The 20372-nt window shown below is 46.8% G+C and overlaps 2 protein-coding genes across 11 annotated transcripts in view; one reads left to right on the top strand and one right to left on the bottom strand.

The window, feature by feature from the left end:
• Positions 1-20372, top strand: part of dmtn (dematin actin binding protein) — a 30703-nt gene that overhangs the window by 1664 nt on the left and 8667 nt on the right. For 2 of the 8 annotated variants that reach the window (XM_027281749.1, XM_027281748.1), the window contains exons 2-16: positions 3927-3974; positions 4251-4331; positions 4443-4586; positions 4669-4713; positions 5455-5563; positions 5883-5927; positions 5993-6121; positions 6302-6399; positions 6480-6585; positions 6662-6717; positions 7309-7354; positions 7530-7537; positions 7651-7716; positions 13794-13827; positions 13944-14516. In XM_027281749.1, the coding sequence (XP_027137550.1) occupies positions 3966-3974; positions 4251-4331; positions 4443-4586; positions 4669-4713; positions 5455-5563; positions 5883-5927; positions 5993-6121; positions 6302-6399; positions 6480-6585; positions 6662-6717; positions 7309-7354; positions 7530-7537; positions 7651-7716; positions 13794-13827; positions 13944-14215 (1248 nt within the window). In that variant the 5' untranslated portion in view covers positions 3927-3965 and the 3' untranslated portion in view covers positions 14216-14516. The other 6 variants (XR_003462800.1, XR_003462799.1, XM_027281750.1 and 3 more) reach the window with 5 other exon arrangements.
• Positions 11929-20372, bottom strand: part of ppp3ccb (protein phosphatase 3, catalytic subunit, gamma isozyme, b) — a 16978-nt gene continuing 8534 nt past the window's right edge. Inside the window, exons 4-14 of one of the 3 annotated variants that reach the window (XM_027281746.1) lie at positions 18314-18425; positions 18060-18205; positions 17750-17889; positions 17188-17265; positions 16749-16843; positions 16482-16607; positions 16089-16166; positions 15469-15553; positions 14523-14620; positions 14014-14040; positions 11929-13347 (exon numbers count right to left, since the gene is read on the bottom strand). In XM_027281746.1, coding sequence (XP_027137547.1) covers positions 13172-13347; positions 14014-14040; positions 14523-14620; positions 15469-15553; positions 16089-16166; positions 16482-16607; positions 16749-16843; positions 17188-17265; positions 17750-17889; positions 18060-18205; positions 18314-18425 — 1161 coding nt within the window. In that variant the 3' untranslated portion in view covers positions 11929-13171. Of the gene's footprint in view, positions 13357-14013; positions 14041-14522; positions 14621-15468; positions 15554-16088; positions 16167-16481; positions 16608-16748; positions 16844-17187; positions 17266-17749; positions 17890-18059; positions 18206-18313; positions 18426-20372 lie in introns of all 3 variants that reach the window. The other 2 variants (XM_027281745.1, XM_027281747.1) reach the window with 2 other exon arrangements.

Below are 20372 nucleotides of genomic sequence, written 5' to 3'. Positions count from 1 at the left end.
TTACTGCTTCGCTGCCGCTGCTGCGGCACTGCTTGCGTTCTGCTGCTGCTTCGGCTGCCGCTACGCTGCGCTGCGTCTGCGGCGACTAGCGTGCCGCTGCTGAACTGCGCGCTGCAGCTGGATGCCTGCTTGCTGCTGCCGCTGCTTTCTGCCTTGATGCCTCCCTCTGAGCCGATCGGTGAGCCTGCCGCGCTGCCTGCGACTCGTGCTGCGCGCTGCTGCCTGCTGCACATGCCTGACGCTGCTTCGCGCTGCGCGACTCCGCTGCTGCTGCCACCCCTGCCGCGCTTGCCGCTGCTGCTGCATAGCCTGCTGCATCTTGCTTCTTCGCTGCGCCGGTTTCTTCCTCCTCCCGCTCCCTGCTGTGTCGTATCCCGAAGCACCCTCCTGTATGCGTGTTTTACTAGGTGGGTGTTGTGTGTGTGTGTGTCCTACTGGCCTCCCTCATCACACACGCCACACCCACACACACACACACACACACCACACACACACCCCTCTCTCTCTCTCTCTGAGCTCCTTGATGACTTCTGTGCAGTTAAAGCTCTTCAGACAGTGAAGCACTCAGACTGCTGCCGCTCACTGTCAGCACAGACACACTCACAGTACTTATACTCACAGTACACAGTACTTATACTCACAGTACACAGTACTTATACTCACAGTACACAGTACTTAAACTCACAGTACACAGTATACTCACAGTACACAGTACTTAAACTCACAGTACTTATACTCACAGTACACAGTATTAACTCACAGTAACAGTACTTATACTCACAGACTTATACTCACAGTACACAGTAATTATACTCACGACACAGTACTTATACTCACAGTACTTATACTCACAGTACACAGTACTTATACTCACAATACTTATACTCACAGTACACAGTACTTATACTCACAGTACACAGTACTTATACTCACAGTACACAGTACTTATACACACAGTACTTATACTCACAGTACACAGTACTTATACTCACAGTACACAGTACTTATACTCACAGTACACAGTACTTATACCTACACAGTATTAACTCACAGTACATACTTATATCACAGACACGTATTAACTCAAGTACACATACTTATATCAAGAACACAGTAACTTATATCACAGACAAGTACTTTATAAGTCACAGTACACAGTACTTATACTCACAGTACTTATACTCCAGTACACAGTACTTAGACTCACAGTACTATACTCACAGTACACAGTACTATACTCACAGTACACAGTACTATACGCACATACTATATACTCACAGTACACAGTAACTTATACTCACAATACTTATACTCCACGTACACAGTCGTATATAACAGATACACAGTAACTTATACTCACAGGACACAGTAACTTATAACACAGTACATATTATACTCAGACACAGTACACAGTACTTTAGACGCTCACAGTACACAGTACGTATACTCACAGTACACATACTTATATAACAGGTACACAGTATTTAATACTCACAGACACAGACTTATATCACAGTACAAAGAGTTTAAACGCACAGTACCAGTACTATATCACAGTACACTATTATATCACAGTACACAGTATGATAAGCACAGTACACAGTACTATACTCACCAGTACAAGGATACTTATATCACAGTTACACAGTATTTATACTCACAGTACACAGTACTTATACTCACAGTACACAGTACTTATATCACAGTACACAGTATTTATACTCACAGTACACAGTACTTATACTCACAGTACACAGGACTATATCCAGTACACATACTATACATCACAGTACACAGTACTTATATCACAGTACACAGTATTTATACTCACAGTACACAGTACTTATACTCACAGTACACAGTATTATATCACAGTACACGTACTTATACACACTATATACCACAGTACACAGTATTTAATCACAGTACACAGTACTTAACTCACAGTACACAGTACATTAATATCACAGTACACAGTATTTATACTCACAGTACAGACTATACAGTACACAGTATTATACTCACAGTACAAAGTACTTATATCACAGTACACAGTATTTATACTCACAGTACACAGTACTTATATCACAGTACACAGTATTATACTCACAGTACACAGTACTTATATCACAGTACACAGTTACTATATCACAGTACACAGTATTTATACTCACAGTACACAGTACTTATACTCACAGTACACAGTACTTATACTCACAGTACACAGTACTTATACTCACAGTACACAGTACTTATATCACAGTACACAGTATTTATACTCACAGTACACAGTACTTATACTCACAGTACACAGTACTTATATCACAGTACACAGTACTTATACTCACAGTACACAGTACTTATATCACAGTAACAGACTTATTCACAGTACACAGTACTATACTCACACGAATCAAATTTGTTGAAACGTCAGACTGGATGAAGCTGATCGTGACTGTTCATCATTTTAAACACGACTTATGATGAGTCATAAAGTCTGTGAACGTTTAGCACACCACTCAGTCTCTGCTCTGTAACACACACACACACACACACGCACACACACACACACGCACACACACACACACGCACAACACACACACACACACACACACACACATGCTTATATAAAATATATTTATATATATAATAAACATGAAGCTGAGGCCCCGGATTGACCCTCGGGCCTCACTTTGGCCCTCGGGCCTCACTTTGACCCTCGGGCCTCACTTTGACCCTCGGGCCTCACTTTGACCCTCGGGCCTCACTTTGACCCTCGGGCCTCACTTTGACCCTCGGGCCTCACTTTGACCCTCCCTGTGTTAAACTTAAACGTCTTTTAAACTTTTCTGATGAATTGTAGCTAGCATGGTGGCTACATAGCTCAGACCCGGGTCAGGGAGCAGCTGGACCGGGTCAGGGAGCAGCTGGACCCACGAGCCTGGAGCTAAACGTGGTGTAGAGAATGGCTCAGGTGAAGGTTAGCTTAGCATAAAGACTGGATCACGTTCTGTTTTGTTTGTTCTGTCAGAACCTGAACGTCGTGGTGTCGCCGGGGTTCTGACAGAACATTGGTTAGACAGAGCCAGGCTAGCTGTTTCCCTCTGTTTGCAGTCTTTATGCTAAGCTAAGCTAACTCCAGGTGATGGTACCTGTTCTCAGCACAGGTGGAGTTGAGCTGAGGTTGATCCTCTGTCACTGATCTGGTGTCAGTTTTGTTGGGTTTGATGGTTGGAGGCAGATGGAGGCAGCAGGGAAGGTGCAGCTCCACCCGGCCGGCTGTGTGCTGCTGATTCTCCAGAGGGAGTGTAACCACAGCAATAACTGTGGAGGCCCGGCTGGGCGTTGGCCTGGCTGGGCGAGCTGATAAACAGCTGGGGGGGGGGGAAGGCGGGTGGAGGTGGAGGAGGAAGAAGATGGAGGCAGACGTAAGAGAAGACACAGCATGAGGAAGGAAGTGTGGAGGAGATCCTCCAGCAGCTCGTCCTCTGATAGCAGCCGGGCCGGGATCTGATTCCCAGTGTTGTTTCACCCAGTCTCCACGTCCTCCACCTTCGAGGGACACGGCGTGTCCTCCACCCTCAAGGGACACGGCGTGTCCTCCACCCTCGAGGGACACGGCGTGTCCGTGTTTGAAAGGACTGACACTGGATCTGAGAGACGCTCTGTCTGCAGTCTCTGTCCATATCGCTCCGTAATATCAGAAACATGTTTCAGCATCAGAACTGCACAGACATGACAACTCTCTGTTTCTTTAATGAGCCACACAAACCTACGATACACCACACGTGGATTAATCCGCCGCTGAAAATAGTCCTCGACAAATGTCCCTGCACAGTGAACAAGATGTTTGTGAGCTCGCCTCGTGTCCGCCTGTGATCAGGACGATGCATTTACTGACTCTCTCTCTCTCTGTTTGTGTCCAGCTGGTTAAAACCAAACAGGAGGAAGGTTTCTGTCCAGTCATGCAGAAGGTAATCAGTCCTCCAACACACTCATCCATTTCTATCAACAGTATATCCTCAGGCGAGCTGCTGAGATCTGGACCAGGTTGCATCGCTGTGATGAAGAAACAAACCATGAAATCAGTCTGATAATGTCCAGACGTGAGCGTGAGCAGTCTGACCATGAAACATGAGCAGATGATTTGGTCTTTAATTGGTCACGTCATGTAATAATCATTTATTGAAACTGTCATCAGGACAAACACGTGACACGCCGTATGTTCACATGTCTCTGTTGGGTCACAGGTGGAGGGACAGGTAACTCCCGTCAACTTGCCTTCTTCCAAAGGCCTGAGCACCCCGGGGTCTCCCGCCACCGGCATCATGGTAAACACACCTGTTCAAAGTCACCTGTGTCATCAGTGTGTACGCACTGACACTCACCTGTTACCTGTGTGTGTGTGTGTGTGTGTGTGTGTGTGTGTGTGCTGCGTTCAGGCCAGAGTCAACGACCAGGTGGTGGGCTACAGAGACCTGGCAGCTCTGCCCAGAGACAAAGCCATCCTGCAGGTGGAGAGACCGGACCTGATGACCTACCAACCACACCTGAGCTTCTCCCCGCTCGACCCGCCGCGCAGAGAGGTACGTCCCTATATGGTCACTTCCTGTTACCTGTAATACTTTTGATGGTTTTGAGTGTTAACGTGTCTTAATTATGTTTCAGAGATCTCTGTCTCCTCCCTCCACGTCTCCGCCCAGATCTCCTGAGGTAAGATGTCTGTCTAAATGTACCTGAGCTCCGTCATGGACTCCATCTGTGTTTTATTCTAATGAACAGGTTGTTGTTTCCTGCTCAGCACAGACTGAGGTCGGTGCTTCCTGCAGCAGATGAACCCTCGCTGACCCGTTCAGATCTTCCATGAGTCAGTGGCTGTTTCACTGACGTCTTCATATTCTCCAGTTTCAATCGCGGCTCTGTTTTATGCACTGTGTTCAAAATGTGACATTTAAAGCCTCCAGCAGAGAACAGGAAGAGTCTGTGTGAGGCGGCTGCAGCATGTCGCTCAGTTCAGACAGTCTGTGAGACAGTCTCTGAGACAGTCTCACAGACTGTCTCTGAGACTGTAGTGTCGTAAACATATGAAGACACGGTGAAAATATCAGGTTCACTTTATTTATGTCGTCAGTCAGATTTAATGATGCACTTTAATTAACGGCTGTGATTCAGTCATTACTAACATTAAAATAACGCTGGTCTAACATTAAATAATATAATATGTTTATATTGGAACGTTCTGTCAACGCTACAGAAACACTCTGTTAAGTATGATAAGGTTGTCTGAAGGTTAGTTATTGGTTGTGTATTGATTACTGTTGTGGTTTATTATCAGCTGATCGAGTTCAGTTTCTAACTACTTTAGAAAAACGCTCCAGAAAGATGATGAACGTTTATGTAACGTTAATGTAACGTTAATGTAACGTGTGTGTGTGTGTGTGTGTGTGTTTCCAGGTGAAGCCACGCAGAGCAGAAAGTGAAGGTGGCTCCCCTGGTGGATCCACGCTGCAACTGCAGGCTGGACGCAAGATCAGCAGCAGCCAGCAGCACTTCCACAGACCAGGTAACACACACACACACACACACACACACACACACACACAGATAACGTTACATAAATGTTCATCATCCTTCTTCGACGATGACGTGATGACTTCATGTAATGTAGTAAATATATATGACACAGTATGTAGGTGTAAGTTTTATTAGAAATAAACTAAAATATTCAAATAAATCTGTTTTATGATATAAAAGCTTTTCATCAGTATCAGTTTGTGTATTTATGTGTGAATAAAGAAGAATGGAATGGATTTGTCAGTAGATGCTTCATGCATCATGTCAGCTGTGGACAAACTGTGACAAAGGGACTTTGTGTTTTTCAGATAATGGGACCAACATCTACAGGAAGCCTCCCATCTACAAACAAGGTGAGCTTCATTCTCTCAGCTGTGTCGTGTTCATGCTTCTGTTCTCAGGCTGTCGCTCTCTGCAGATGTTCATAAACATGTGGAAGGAGTCATCGAGTCGGCAAAGTTTCCAGCAGCTCAGCCTCCAGACCCCAACCAGCCGTCCAAGATAGAGACCGAGTACTGGCCCTGCCCCCCATCGCTGGCTGCCATGGGTAACACACACACTGCCATCGTCAGCTGATCTCCAGGTTAAACCTGCGTTACCTGGAGATCACCTGATTCGATATTTACAGTTCAGTTAACCCCATCACATCAGACTGCAGACACACTGTGTGTTCAGCCAGCTGATGTATCTGACAGGCTAAGCTAACCCTGACGTTGGACTCTCGCAGAGATCGAGTGGAAGAAGAAGAAGCTGCAGGAGGAGGACGATGAGTTCGAGGACCTGACGGACGAGGCCAGGACACTGCAGGAGCACGAGCTGGAAAAGGTTTGTGAGTGAGATGAGTGAACAGACACAAACACTGAATGATCCACGAGTCCATGACCGACTGTCTGTGCTGAATCCAGATCAAGTCCAACCTGGGCCGCCTCATCCTGAAGGAGGAGAAGGAGAAGGCCGTCCACTTCAGGAGGAAGACGCAGTCGCTGCCTGACAGGACACACATGCACAGCAGTAAGACTGTGGGACATTCACGTGGTCTCTGTCTGTGCTCACCATGACTCTTTAACCTTCTTCTGTTTCACTGCAGCTTTGTCAGCAAGTGCATCCAAGTCTCCTTCACACTCAGGCGCAGGCCTGACCAGAGTAAGTCTGATCACGTGACACACTTCAGAACCTCACTGTTTGTGCTACAGCTGATGAGAAGTTTTGGGTTCATGAAGTCCAGCAGGGGGCGGCTCTGCCCGTTCTAAAAAGCAGGCTGTTTGTATGGAGTCTGACGGAGTCTGACGGAGTCTGGCTGTCTCAGTCTGTAGTTTGAAGTCCACCATAAACGATAAAGCAGAGGGCGTGGACATCCAGCTCCACACACCAACACAGATTCTGTTTCTGCATCGACTGGTTCTGTGCTCAGGTGTTACAAACATTTCAGTCCCCGTCGTAACGTTTCATGACGAACACGAGATGAAGCTTCAAACTTCACTCGTCTGTGCCGACTGTTTGATACCCGGCCCGCGCCGTGCATGGCAGCTTCACTGTTGAAGAAGGAAAGGTCATCCTCTGGGGACAGTGAATCCCCTGGGGACAATGAATCCTCTGGGGACAGTGAATCCTCTGGGGACAATGAATCCTCTGGGGACAATGAATCCTCTGGGGACAATGAAAGGCAGAGCAGTAACTGAATGGTTACGACATGAAGCATCTTTGTGTTTAATAAATGGATGTCTGTGTTTCCAGATGCAGTCTGCAGAGTTTTCCACAGATGGAGACAAAGGCGGGTCAGGTCGGTTCATCCTGGACATCTTTAACAAACTGATATATGTCATGTTCACAGTCTTTATGCTAAGCTAAGCACATCCAGCTCTGTAGTGTTGACTCTGTCATCGTTACATTAATTAGAACTTTCTTCTTCCATGTCCTGGACGTCACTCTGGTCTTCTGTCTTTGTGTCTTTGCAGCTGCTCAGGTAAGCATGTCTGCTCAGACTCCTCCTGCACTCAGCTCCAGTTTCTGCCTCTGAACCGGGTCTGAACCAGCACCTTTACACCTGTGTGTGTGTGTGTGTGTGTGTGTGTGCAGAACGGAGAGCCTCGTAGAGAGAGGATGGACCGGGGAAACTCTCTGCCGAGCATCCTGGAGCAGAAGGTGAGAGCTGCTCAAACACAGTGACCTCGCTCAGTCAAAGCTGACACCAGGTCTACTGTGTGCTTAGCCTAGCTTAGCACAAAGACTGGAAGTAGGGGGAAACTGCTAGCCTAGCATCGTGTCTTAAAAAAGAACATGGAGAGATAATCCAAAACAAGAGAGACAGATTCATGGAACCATGTTCAGCCATCATACAGACATAGGAGGGTCATAATATAACATGACATTATATAACATAATATAATATAATATAATTTAACATAATATAACATTATGTTATAATATAACATAATATAATATATTATGTTATATATGTTATCATCTAACATATCTAATATACTCATAAATAACATCCTATCTTATAACTTAATTATTGTATGTAAAATCTCTTCTGTTCTATACATCTAAACCTCAGTAGTTCATATAATTACTTTACTGAAAAAGTTTAAGGAGACAGGTGACAGGTCACATGACTGGGCGGGTCCTGTCACTGAGGTTCAACTATCAAACATTCAGAGAACCAGGAGGTCAAAGGTCAAACCGGAAGGTGTTCAGGACAGACACGAGGACACGAGGACACGAGGACACAGCAGTCTTCATCATCAGTGTGTATGTGAGGGCAGCTGACACATCAGTGCTGAGGACATGGAGCAGCACCTGCTCCACCCAGACTACGTGTCACTCTGCATCCATCACAACATGAAGCTGTGGGTCGTGGTCGTCACGGTAACCATGGAGACGTTTCACTTCAGTTTGTCATTGAAAGAAGTTTATTTACATTTCAGACACAGACATGAAGAGACGATGGATGAAACGTGCTGGAACAGCTGATCACATGAACAATCAGTTCGTTACTGAAGGGAGATCTGATCTGATCACTGATATCTGATCACTGATATCTGATCACTGATATCTGATCATTGATATCTGATCACTGATATCTGATCACTGATATCTGATCATTGATATCTGATCTGATCGTTGATATCTGATCACTGATATCTGATCACTGATATCTGATCATTGATATCTGATCTGATCACTGATATCTGATCGTTGATATCTAATCACTGATATCTGATCTGATCACTGATATCTGATCACTGATATCTGATCACTGATATCTGATCACTGATATCTGATATCTGATCACTGATCACTGATATCTGATCATTGATATCTAATCACTGATATCTGATCACTGATATCTGATCACTGATATCTGATCGTTGATATCTGATCATTGATATCTGATCATTGATATCTGATCACTGATATCTGATCACTGATATCTGATCATTGATATCTGATCGTTCATATCTGATCGTTCATATCTGATCGTTCATATCTGATCACTGATATCTGATCGTTGATATCTGATCGTTGATATCTGATCACTGATATCTGATCGTTGATATCTGATCATTGATATCTGATCACTAATATCTGATCACTAATATCTGATCATGTCTCTGTCTTCAGATTTATCCATATGAAGCTCTGATTGTGACCCACAGAGGGCGCTGCAAGCTGCCACCAGGAGTGGACCGCACTCGTCTGGAGGTTTGTATCAGAACATCACGACACATCAGGACGCTGACGTGGAGTCAATCTTTACCTTCTTCCTCCTCCTCCTCCTCCTCTTCTTCCTCTTCCTCCTCTTCTTCCTCCTCCTCTTCCTCCTCCTCCTCCTCCTCTTCCTCCCCCTCCTCTTCCTCCTCTTCCTCCCCCTCCTCTTCTTCCTCTTCTTCCTCCTCTTCCTCCTCCTCCGCCTCTTCTTCCTCTTCCTCCTCCTCTTCTTCCCCCTCCTCCTCCTCCTCTTCCTCCTCCTCCTCCTCCTCTCAGAGGCATCTGGCTCCGGAGGAGTTCGTGCGGTTGTTCCAGATGTCGATGGCTGAGTTCGACCGTCTCTCTCTGTGGAAACGAAACGAACTGAAGAAGAAGGTCTTGCTTTTCTAACAGGAAGTGACATCATCTCTCTGTACTTGATGAAGCCCCCGCAGGAGGAAACAGGAAGTGACATCATCAACAAACACAGCGAGCGAACATGTCCGCCATCTTAACTAACCCGTCTGACTAACCTGCTGCACTTAGAACCACTGCTTGCAGAACGTCCTCATCACATGACCACTCACCTTCACCTTCACCTTCACCTTCATCCTCACCTTCACCTTCATCTTCATCACTGAGCTCCAGAGGTCTGAATCAGGAAGTCAGATTAGCACGTTAGCAGCTACGCCGCTCTTCTGGTTCACTTTCTTTAAGAACTGTGGCAGGTTACCACGGCAACGAGGTACATCACCATGGTAACTGTGATACAGGCTCCCCATCTCTATAAACAGACATCTGCCCGTGACGAGGGACCAAAGACTTTCCGCTTATAGTCCGAGCCGCGTCGACCAATCACGTGTCAGCAAAAAGAGGCGGGACGCGTTGGCCGAAACACGACACCACGTGGCGCCCATCATCTGATCACGACTCTTTTTAGGAACTTTTCATGGATTTTTATGAGCTTGTATCTGTCTGCAGAGCTCAACAGGAAGTTCTCGTGTTTCGACCCGTCGGACCGTCGACATGGAAACATCGACAGAACGTGACACTGACCAAAGGAAGCTGAAAGTTCTCCAGACGATCCGGACTCACATCTCATCACAATCCATCAGTCGAGACGTTTGATTGGACCAGAGCTGACTTTAGCTCTGCTGCTAACGTCTCACTGAGATAATCAATGTTCACTAACGAGCTTCCTGTCAAAGACTTCTTGCTTCAGGCCTCTGACGTGTTTCTGCTTGAACTTGAGCGACAGCTGATTGTCACGTGTTAACATGTAACTGATTGTATATTTATTCTGTGGAGCGTTTTATTTATTTGATGCCACGCTTTCGTTCGTTCGTTTGCTGCTGGTTTGGAAAATCTGATTTTTGCTGTACAGTTTTTTTAAAGGTTTTATTCCTCACTTTAACTCCGCGCCTGAGACCGTTCGTACTAATCGACATGGCAGCGTGTCTTCATGCTCACTTATCAAACCCCGTCCGCATCGTTTCTGTTGTACGGTGTGAAGGAGTCAAATAAAAATATCCATCAAACCTGATGTGTCTGAAATGTTCTGTACGTCTCTGAAGGCTCGAACTAGTTTTAGTCTCTGAGACTCACTGTGACTGTCACAATTACCCAGAAGGCCAAAGTCACAATGTTAGTCTGAACCAGGAGATGATTCCTGATTAAAAACCACCTCCAACATGGAAAAGTGCGATCAAGTCTGTCTGAAGATTCTCAGTCATATTACCTGTTCAATGATCTACACCAGGTGACCCCAACGACACCACACCAGGACTCGGGGTACATACCTGGGACACACCTGTCAGTGGAAGGTGTCTTTATTTGTACTAAACATAATCTGAAAATAACTTTTAATCTCTGATTCAGCGACTTTCTTGGTAATAAACCAGGTCAGAACAGTTTGAGTTTAGTCCATGAGGACGGACACCACAGCCTGACGTCAGGCTGAGTTTAAAGTTGAACCTGACTCAACTTCTCAGCCACTGGTGGCCGTTTTATTTTTTGGCCCGGCCAAACGCAGTCCCACCGTTCGAATGAAGGGACAACATCCTCCAGAAACTCAGCAAGACGTCTCGTGGTTCTGTTCGGCTCCGTCGGTATCTTCAGTTTGTTTCAGGACGCGGCGTCCAAGCGTTACGTACTTTACATTTAGGAATCGGCAGACAATCTCGGACATTGAGTGGTGTCACCTCGTCATGAAACCGAGAACAGTACCTGACTCGATGAGCCGAGCCGAACCAAACTATTCCATGTGCAAGGTAACTCTCTAAACGTCTCCAGAATCTGAGCCGGTCCAGTTCACCACGATCACCTTGAACAGCTGACCGGCTCCTCTCGAAAAACTCGAACTCGACTAGAACTCGTGTGTTCTGATTTGTTACAGTTTTACACCTCTCGTCTGCCATTGTCTCCAAACCCCCACGCTGCTTTCTGCTTTTTTATTTCCCGTCGCTCTGCGGCTGGTTGATGTGCAGCGAGCTGCAGGTGATGATGTGGAGGGCTTGTGTTGCTAAGAGACATATGGGCGAACATAAAAGCGAGGAGCTGGAGATGTTTCAGTGCCACTCGTCCTCCTCCCACGCCGGCCGCCTTTGATTGGCAGCCGCACGGCGCCGGCGTCCTTGAGCAGCATTGAACAGACACAGGCAGCCATACTTTTCTGTTTTTTATTTGAATGGAGTGAAACATCTACAGAAATGAGAGGCCTCGCAGTACATCGACAAAAAACAAAAAAAGATTTTTTCAAATTTCAGCTGTAAAGAAAAAAAAAAAACATGATTTGATTTTTAGTTTCTGTTCGTTCTGTGAGATATGTTCAAGAACAGAAGTCAGACACGAGGCCTCGCTCCGACATGCGTTACCCACCCACCTCCCAAAACCAAGAACAAAAGCAGTTAATCACACCTGAACACCCCTCACCTCACCTCACCTCCTTCCTGCGGCTCTTTTTTTTTTTTTAAAGATGTTTTACGGTTTATCAAAACGTGGCTCGTATTTTTGGAGTTTTGTCATTTTTATCAGAGAACATGAAGAAAAAGAAAAAACGCGTCAGATCATCTAAACCTGCAGCGCCGGGCCGAGCCGAGCTGGGCCGAGCCGAGCTGGGCCGAGCCGGGCCGAGGTTTTTAAACTTGGACCTCCGACTGCTCAGCTTCAACTCTTTGTGATTCACACAGTTTAGGATGGACAGACAGAGCCACGGCGACGTTCACACTGATAGAAATGACAAAACCGGAGACGTTCGGCGTCCAAGTCTTCGCTCTGCTTCAGATTTTGTCGTCAAACTTCGTTTCCCGCCTAAACGCTCAGAATAAAACGTCCTGTCAGCTGACTCCGCCTCACCTGATCTAACGATGTGTTGTAAAAAAAAAAACAAAAAAAAAAAACATCACATTGAAAAGAGGGAACAATGAAAATATACATATATAATATAAATGTCAATACTCGCTCCTCGGAGCTCAGTCACACTATCATTGGCATAAGAAAGGATGGATTTATGCTGTGTGTGTGTGTGTGTGTGTGTGTGTGTGTGTGTGTGTGGACAGCGTTTCAATGAGCGTCACATCGACGCCAAACTAAGCGCTGATAGAAAGGTGTCGTCCCAAACAAGCCCCGCCCCGTCCCGCCCTCCTGGTTATAAAATGGATGCCGCCGGGCGGCGGTGCGTCCGCGTCGGGACGTTGAGATTTTATCCTGTTCAGTCTTAAACTATGATTTTTAATAGATGATACAATAAATTAAGCGTGGTGAGAGTCGCTTGGACTGAACTGAACTCTTCTGCTCGTAAAGGAGAGAAGAGGGGAAGAGAAGGAAGGAAGGAAGGAAGGAAGGAAGGAAGGAAGGAAGGAGAGGTGGAGGATAGGAAGAAGAAGGGCAGAGGGGGCAGATGGAGGGCTTAGGCCTGTGCGTTGGTGCCGTTCTTGTCCGGCGGCCCGGTGCTGGCCGGCAGGTTGTTGAGGGACGGGCCGGCGTCCTGCGGCTTGCTGTCGCGGCGTGGCGGCATCCTCTCGTTGATGCGGTCCAGACCTCGAGCCTCCTCGAAGCTCTGGATCTTGTGCTGCGGGTTGAAGCCTTGGATGGCTGCGAGGAAACGACGAGACACAGTCAGCTCAGGTCACATGACACCAGGTTCTTAGAAATCTGAACTTCCTGTTTTTGGTTCTGAAGAAACATCGAATATTTCTCAGCTCAGTTAAATTAATTCAGACTCGTTAGAGACAAAACTTACTTCAGGTCAGGACGAGGACGGCATGAAGAAAAGAAACAGACGTCATTAAAGGGACATTTCACTGTCTCAGCTGTCTCAACTGTCTCAGCTGTTTGAGCTGTCTCAGCTGTTTGAACTGTCTCAGCTGTCTCAGCTGTCTCAACTGTCTCAACTGTCTCAGCTGTCTCAGCTGTCTCAACTGTCTCAGCTGTCTCAGCTGTCTCAGCTGTCTCAGCTGTCTGAGCTAATGATGGATGTAGGTTGTTAAAAACATCCGCCAACCTAAAACTCGACTGCTTTTGTTTTTCAGAATGTGAGCGAGCTCGTAGCATCTCTGAGAACAGGTGAGGACGACGTCTGCCTGACTCACACCTGAAACTTGTTCTAGTATCTTTGACTAAATTAGCGTCCTCGCTATCCCTAGAAAGACGTGCAGGTCAAACTTTGACATCTTCTCCAGGTCAAAGCAGCATGGACACCATCACACAGTTACATGGACACACTGAGAGGAGATGGAGACGGTTGCATACCTCGTGCCTCTTCTGCCTCTACGGTGGCTGTGTAAGCGTGAGTAGAAGAAGTGCCATGCCCAAAACCAGAGAGAGAGAGTGGGAACGTTACATATCAACGCATTCAGTCAGTCACGTTATCACTGCAAACTGTCAGTCTGTTAACATCACTGTACTCCACCCACTCCACCCACTCCTCCACCCACCACACGTTAGAGTATAAAACAATCAGAATATTCAGAGTTTGTTAGAGAATCACGTTTCACACGCTGCTCTGAAAACATTCGCTGACGTAAACAAAGACTCAAACGTTTTTATCACTGTTCCAACACATCAGGTCAGTTAGCCTAGCTTAGCATAAAGACTGGGAGCAGAGGGAAACTGTTAGCGCTGCTCTGTCAAACACGACGTTCTAATTAAACCTGATTTCATTAACTCGTCAGACAGGAAGTGGTCTCTCAGTGTGAGTGCAGGCACAGGAAGTTAGTGTTAGCTGGTCTCTTAGCATTTCCTGCTGGGGTCGTACTCACCGCTCTGCAGAGTCCGCCGCCCTCCGGACAGAACGCCCAGCGGCAGCGTTCCTGTCGGGGTCAAACCCTTCAGCTGCAGCACGCTCTCGTTCTCCTCTCTGCACACACACACACGCACACACACACACACACACGCACACTTTAATCAGCTGACAGACACGGCCAATGAAAACACTCCGACCTGATGCTCGAGGGCGCACATGAGTCTCAGAGACTCAGTCTTAGAGACTCAGTTTCAGAGAGACTCAGTCTCTAAGACTCAGTTTCAGAGAGTCAGTTTCAGAGAGACTCAGTCTCTGAGACTGTCCAGGTGGATTCACAGACTCTGATCACCTACCTGAGTCTGACTCACAGAACATAATGAGGAAGACGTTTGATTAGTGTCCGATGATGAAGGTCATTAATCACAGAGATAAGTTACTTCCTGTTTGTTTCACAGTGACAGTCAGCAGGTACAGACACGCCTCGTTAAGAGTTAATTAGCGAGTCTGTTGACTTCTTAAGGAATCTGAGCCCGTCATTATTAACGATATGCAGATTACATGAAGGTCAGTGTGTCTCCAATGTGGCCGGAGCACAGAGCGGGTCAGGTGTGATTCAGTGACTGATGAAGGTCGAGCTGTTCTGGACGGATGATCTGGATCAGAACTGATGGACAGTGTCTGTCCTTCAGTGTGACGGTGTAATCGTGTGGATGAAGCGCGGGTGGAGTTCACAGTCAAAAAGCAGAAGTGATGATCGCACTCATCGTCTCAGATTACGTGTCCGCGATGCTTCTCTGGGCCTCAAAATAACTTTTGTGAACGAGAGCTCGTCGTCAAAGACGAATGATTGTGACACACTTCCACGTTAAAGGAGGACAATCAGGGAGGAAGTCATTAGCCTTATTAGGACGGGAACAATTAGATTATCTCGTGTCCGTAACCTTCTTTAAAGACACACTCACCTGAGCACAGAGAAGACGCGTGCCATCTTTCCAATCGCCCGGATCTTATTTCTTATCACCTCCTTCCTGACGGCCGGAGCTCCACCTGCAGACCAGAGAGAGGCGAGACCACGTTCAGGAGCTCTGTGAAACACACCTGGCCCACGCTGACCACGCTGTGTGTGTGTCACCTTCTAAAGCAGGTGTATGTGCTATGAATGCTGTGGCAGTATCGTGTACTCTCATAGTGGACGGACACCTCGTCCTGCCGCTAACGATTCGACTTCCTTCACGCCCTGCAGGTAAATCTATTCAGCTCTGAACGTGGATCCATCCACCGCTGAAAACTCGTATGGACTCATTAACACACGTCAACTCGTCTAAACTTTCTGTGTGCAACATCGCAGACTAACAGGAAGTCACGATACGCTGGTACAAAGCACCGTCCGTTACCACGGTAAGATGGAGGCTGACCAGGCTGACAGAGGGAGGATGAAGAGTCGCCGGGCGTGGATCTCACAGCTGCAGTCACATGACACACATCAGGTGACAGAGTCGACTACGCTACACGTCGTTTTTAGGAACACACAAACAGCGTGGTGTGCTGATGATGATGAAGATGATGCGTTACTTCCTCTTACCCTCACACGTGTCGTCTCCTTCTGACATCAGCTCGTCGTCGGAGCAGATGTTCAACACGTTAACGAGCATCTCCGTCACTGTAAACACAACGAGCAGACATTTCAGACACAACGTTCAGCAAACGTTAGACAAACGTTCAGACAAACTTTAAGACAACAGACTTCAGTGTTTTTGTCTCCGACAGGCTCAGACTGTTATTCTAACATACACACAACGTTGTGGAAACGTTGTGTGTATGTTAGCTTCTCGTTAGAGTGATGAGCTGGGTCCCAGATTTAAACCATCAGGTCAGTTTGAGGATCTGTCCTCGTGTTCCTACAGCAGGAAGGCTCGGCCATCACATGGGCGGGGTTTGTTTTAGCGGACGTCCTCACAGGTGTACACAGACTCACCTTTCTCTCCGACGAAGGGCAGAGACCAGGTGAACACGTCCATGAAGTTGGGCAGCCAGTACGGGTGAGGGGAGCAGTTAAACTGCCGGATGTTCATCACGTTATTCTCATATTTCAGCACGGCAGCTGAGAACACACACACACACACACACACACACACACACACACACACATTAACAGTTTCATGATGCACTTCCTGTCTCCTGTTGCCAGGGCTCCAAGGTTTTCCTTCCTGTTGCCATGGTTTCCCTCCTTCACTTCTCTTACCTTTGTTATTGTACACGTCCAGGTAGTTTGGAGCCGAGAAGATCGTGATTAAAGACGGGAAGCCTGTCGTCTGACTTTTCCTGTACATTCGATACCTGACACACACACACACACACACACACACACACACACACACACACGTCCATCACTGTCACTAAGACATTAAAACATTATATTTCATGACATCTTTAAATGTGCAAATGAGGCGTTAGCGGTAACTTCAGGTGAGCTGTACAGACGTCACCTGTTATTACATCATCATATCTACACATCACAGTCATGTTTCTACTACAGGAGCCCAGAACGGACAAAATAAAGTCTGCATCTCATTCTGACACACGACCTTTGAACCTTCTGATCAGTTTCTGTTCTTCAGGCTCAAAACAAAATGAGAACTCATCAGGTATGAAACAAAGAATAACATCTGTCACAGACTCACCCTGCGTCCTGGGCTTCATGTGCTCGTATTACAGACAACAGGTTATTGTTCATCAGGAAGTCACAGACTGCGGGGTAACTGCAAACACACACACACACACACACACACACACACATTATTTATTATTTCAGCATGTTTTGTTGGTGAAGCGGCTCAGCTTCGTGTCCTCTCTCACTCATCTCGGTTGCTATGACAGCAGAGGAGGCCGCTTGAGTTTAACGAGATGCTGAAAAATCTAAAATTAGAGATCAATTAAGGTCGACGCTTTCACACACAGGAAGTGTGAGATCCACCGAGGTCTCCACAGAACGGACCAGACGAGAAACGCGACCACGTCCAGGTTTTAGATAGTCTGCGGGGACGTCACAGAGACTACGTCCAGGTTTTAGACAGTCTGTAGGACGTCACAGAGACTATGTCCAGGTTTTAGACAGTCTAGTGTTGCCAACACGTTCACTGTAAATATTAGGACAGATCAGTGCTAATATTTACTCTGTGTGCTGGTGGAATAATCCTCAGATAATCCTGGTGTGAACACTTTAATCAGGATTAACAGGTGTACCTGTAGAAATAAGAGCAGCCTCTGACGCTGTTGTGGCAGAAGTGTTCCTGGGTCTTCTCCGAGCCGTAGTCCTCCCCCGGGTCGGACCACAGCAGGTCGCACATCGGCCCAAACGCCGGAGGTTCCTTAAACCGGTCCAGCTGCACAGTGAGACAGGACAGAGGTTAAGCATGTAAGAGTATAAACCAACTCCAAACGTTAATGAAACCAATAACAAACCAAAACAAAGTGAATGAGTGCTCAGAGTGAGGACGGAGCTGGACACAGACAGACGTGTGTGTCTCATGAAGTCAGGCTGGTTGTTCTTTACCTTCCGTATGTCGTCCAGACAGGTGACTTCAGGGCTCAGCCCTCCGTGCACACACAGGAACTGCTGGTTGAGGAGAGCAGCCAGAGGCAGGCAGTCAAAGGCGTCCATACAGGCATCGTATACACGCTCAGAGTACTTTATTTTACCTGCAGAACGCACAGAGGCACAGGTGAGACGGCGTGGACGCTCTGATGGACGGCCGCTCAGTGTACAGCGGGAGGACACGCTAAAGACAAACAACACCAAGGACTTACACTCCTGTTTGAAGGTGAAGTACTCTGTGAGGTGTCGGCACTCGTGGTTACCTCTGAGGAGGAAGAGGGTGTTGGGATGGTTGATCTTCAGAGCCCACAGGTACAGGACACACTGCGCACACACACACACACACACACACACACACACACACACACCATCAATAATGTCAGTGAAACGTGAAGTATGATCGATTCATCCCAAAATGTCTCGGCCTGTCCCTGAACGGTTTCTGATTGGTCCACACATTGTTTTGTTATTTACAGAAACCCCAGGGAATGCTGGGAAACGTCCGTACTGAGCATGTGCAGCTCTCTGTGACTCAGCTGTCGTCGTGTCCGAGCGGCCCCGCATCTTTACTATGTACAAACACTGAGGCGCTGCATCTTTACTATGTACAAACACTGAGGCGCTGCGTCTTTACTATGTACAAACACTGAGGCGCTGCGTCTTTACTATGTACAAACACTGAGGCGCTGCGTCTTTACTATGTACAAACACTGAGGCGCTGCGTCTTTACTATGTACAAACACTGAGGCGAGTGGAGTATGTTACATATGTAAAAAAAACTTAGGCGATGAATCCGTTTAATATGTACAAAAACTCTGGGCGATTGCGGCTTTTATCTTTTTATATGTACAAACAACTGAGGCGCTGCATCTTTTCTAGGCACAACACTGAGGCGTGCGCTTTACTATGTACAAAACTGAGGACCGCTGCATCTTTAACTAGTAACAAACTGACTGAGGGCTTACTGCTCTTTACTATGTACAAACCTGAGGAGCGCATCTTTACTTATGTACAAACACTCAAGGGGCGCGTGCGTCTTTACTATGTACCAAACACTGACGTGCGATGCTTCTTTAATTTGTAACATAAAACGGAGGCGGCTGACGTTATTTAATATGTACACAATCCTGAGGAGCTGAGGAGTGATATTGTACAAAACGAATGAGTCTCTGAGTATGGATTGACTATGGAAAATAAAAGCGGAGGAGAGGAGGCGTGAATATGGAAAAAAACTGATTGGAGAGTGCCACTCTTTACATGGTGAAAAAAAAATGGACGGCGCGGCGGAGTGACGACTGCTACTCATAACAACCTGGACGATCGATGCAATCTGTTCGCAAGCTGGACTATGTAAAAACCACAACTGACGGCACCCCTTCGGGGCGTCAATGCATCTTTATCATATGTACAAATAAACCAATCTGAGGAGAGATGCAATTCGTTCATATGATAAACATACAACTGGGAGCATCACCTTCCCCTTTTTTCCTTTTCCCCTTTACCTTTCCCTTCTTTCTTCCTCCCCCCAGCTTTTTTTTCCCCTCCCGCTCCCCCCACTGCCTTCCTCCTCTCCCCCCCCCTCCCCTCCCCCCTGCCCCTCGTTTACTTTTCGACCTCTCTGCTTTTCCAACCCCCGTCCCCTCCTCTCCTTTTTTTATCCCCTTCCCCTAACTTTCTGTCAACTAAGCTCTCTCCAAGTACCCAATTGTGTAGTTGTACTCTGGCCCTTTGTATATATTCAAGATTATTATACCTTGCCCAGACTGTGAGATACTACGTAGTATTTAAATATTAAACAATCTTTAGGCTCTCAACACGACAGTTAAAAGGGATTCGGTATAATTATTTCTATTCAGCTTTTCTTTTCTAGTGCGATTTTCGACATGGCTTTTCTGTTGGTAGCTGTGCCTTGATTGATGTGGCTTTGCCGTTCTTCTTTCGACCGCACGTCCCTTCCTGTTCTTCCCCTTTCTCTCCCTTCATTCTTACTTTTCTCATTTTAGCTTACCTTTTTGTATTTCACCAAACACTGCTACTCTCTTTCTCCTTCCCCCCTTTCCTTATCCCCCCTCCTCGGTTCTAGCCCTCCCTTCCTCTCTTTTGTCCCCCCTTTCCTTCCCCCCCTTCCGCTTCTCTTTTTCCTCCCCCCTTCCTTGTTTGCTCCTTTCCCCCCCCTCTTCTCCTTCCCCTCCCCCTCCCCCCCTTTCCCCCCCCTTCCCGAGCCCTTTCCCCCAGTTTAGGGTGGAAGGGCACCGTTTACCATGTCATTCT

The sequence above is a fragment of the Larimichthys crocea genome, chromosome VIII (genome assembly GCF_000972845.2).
Source record: "Larimichthys crocea isolate SSNF chromosome VIII, L_crocea_2.0, whole genome shotgun sequence".
NCBI lineage: Eukaryota > Metazoa > Chordata > Actinopteri > Sciaenidae > Larimichthys > Larimichthys crocea.
This window is presented reverse-complemented; position numbering and strand designations above follow the sequence as displayed.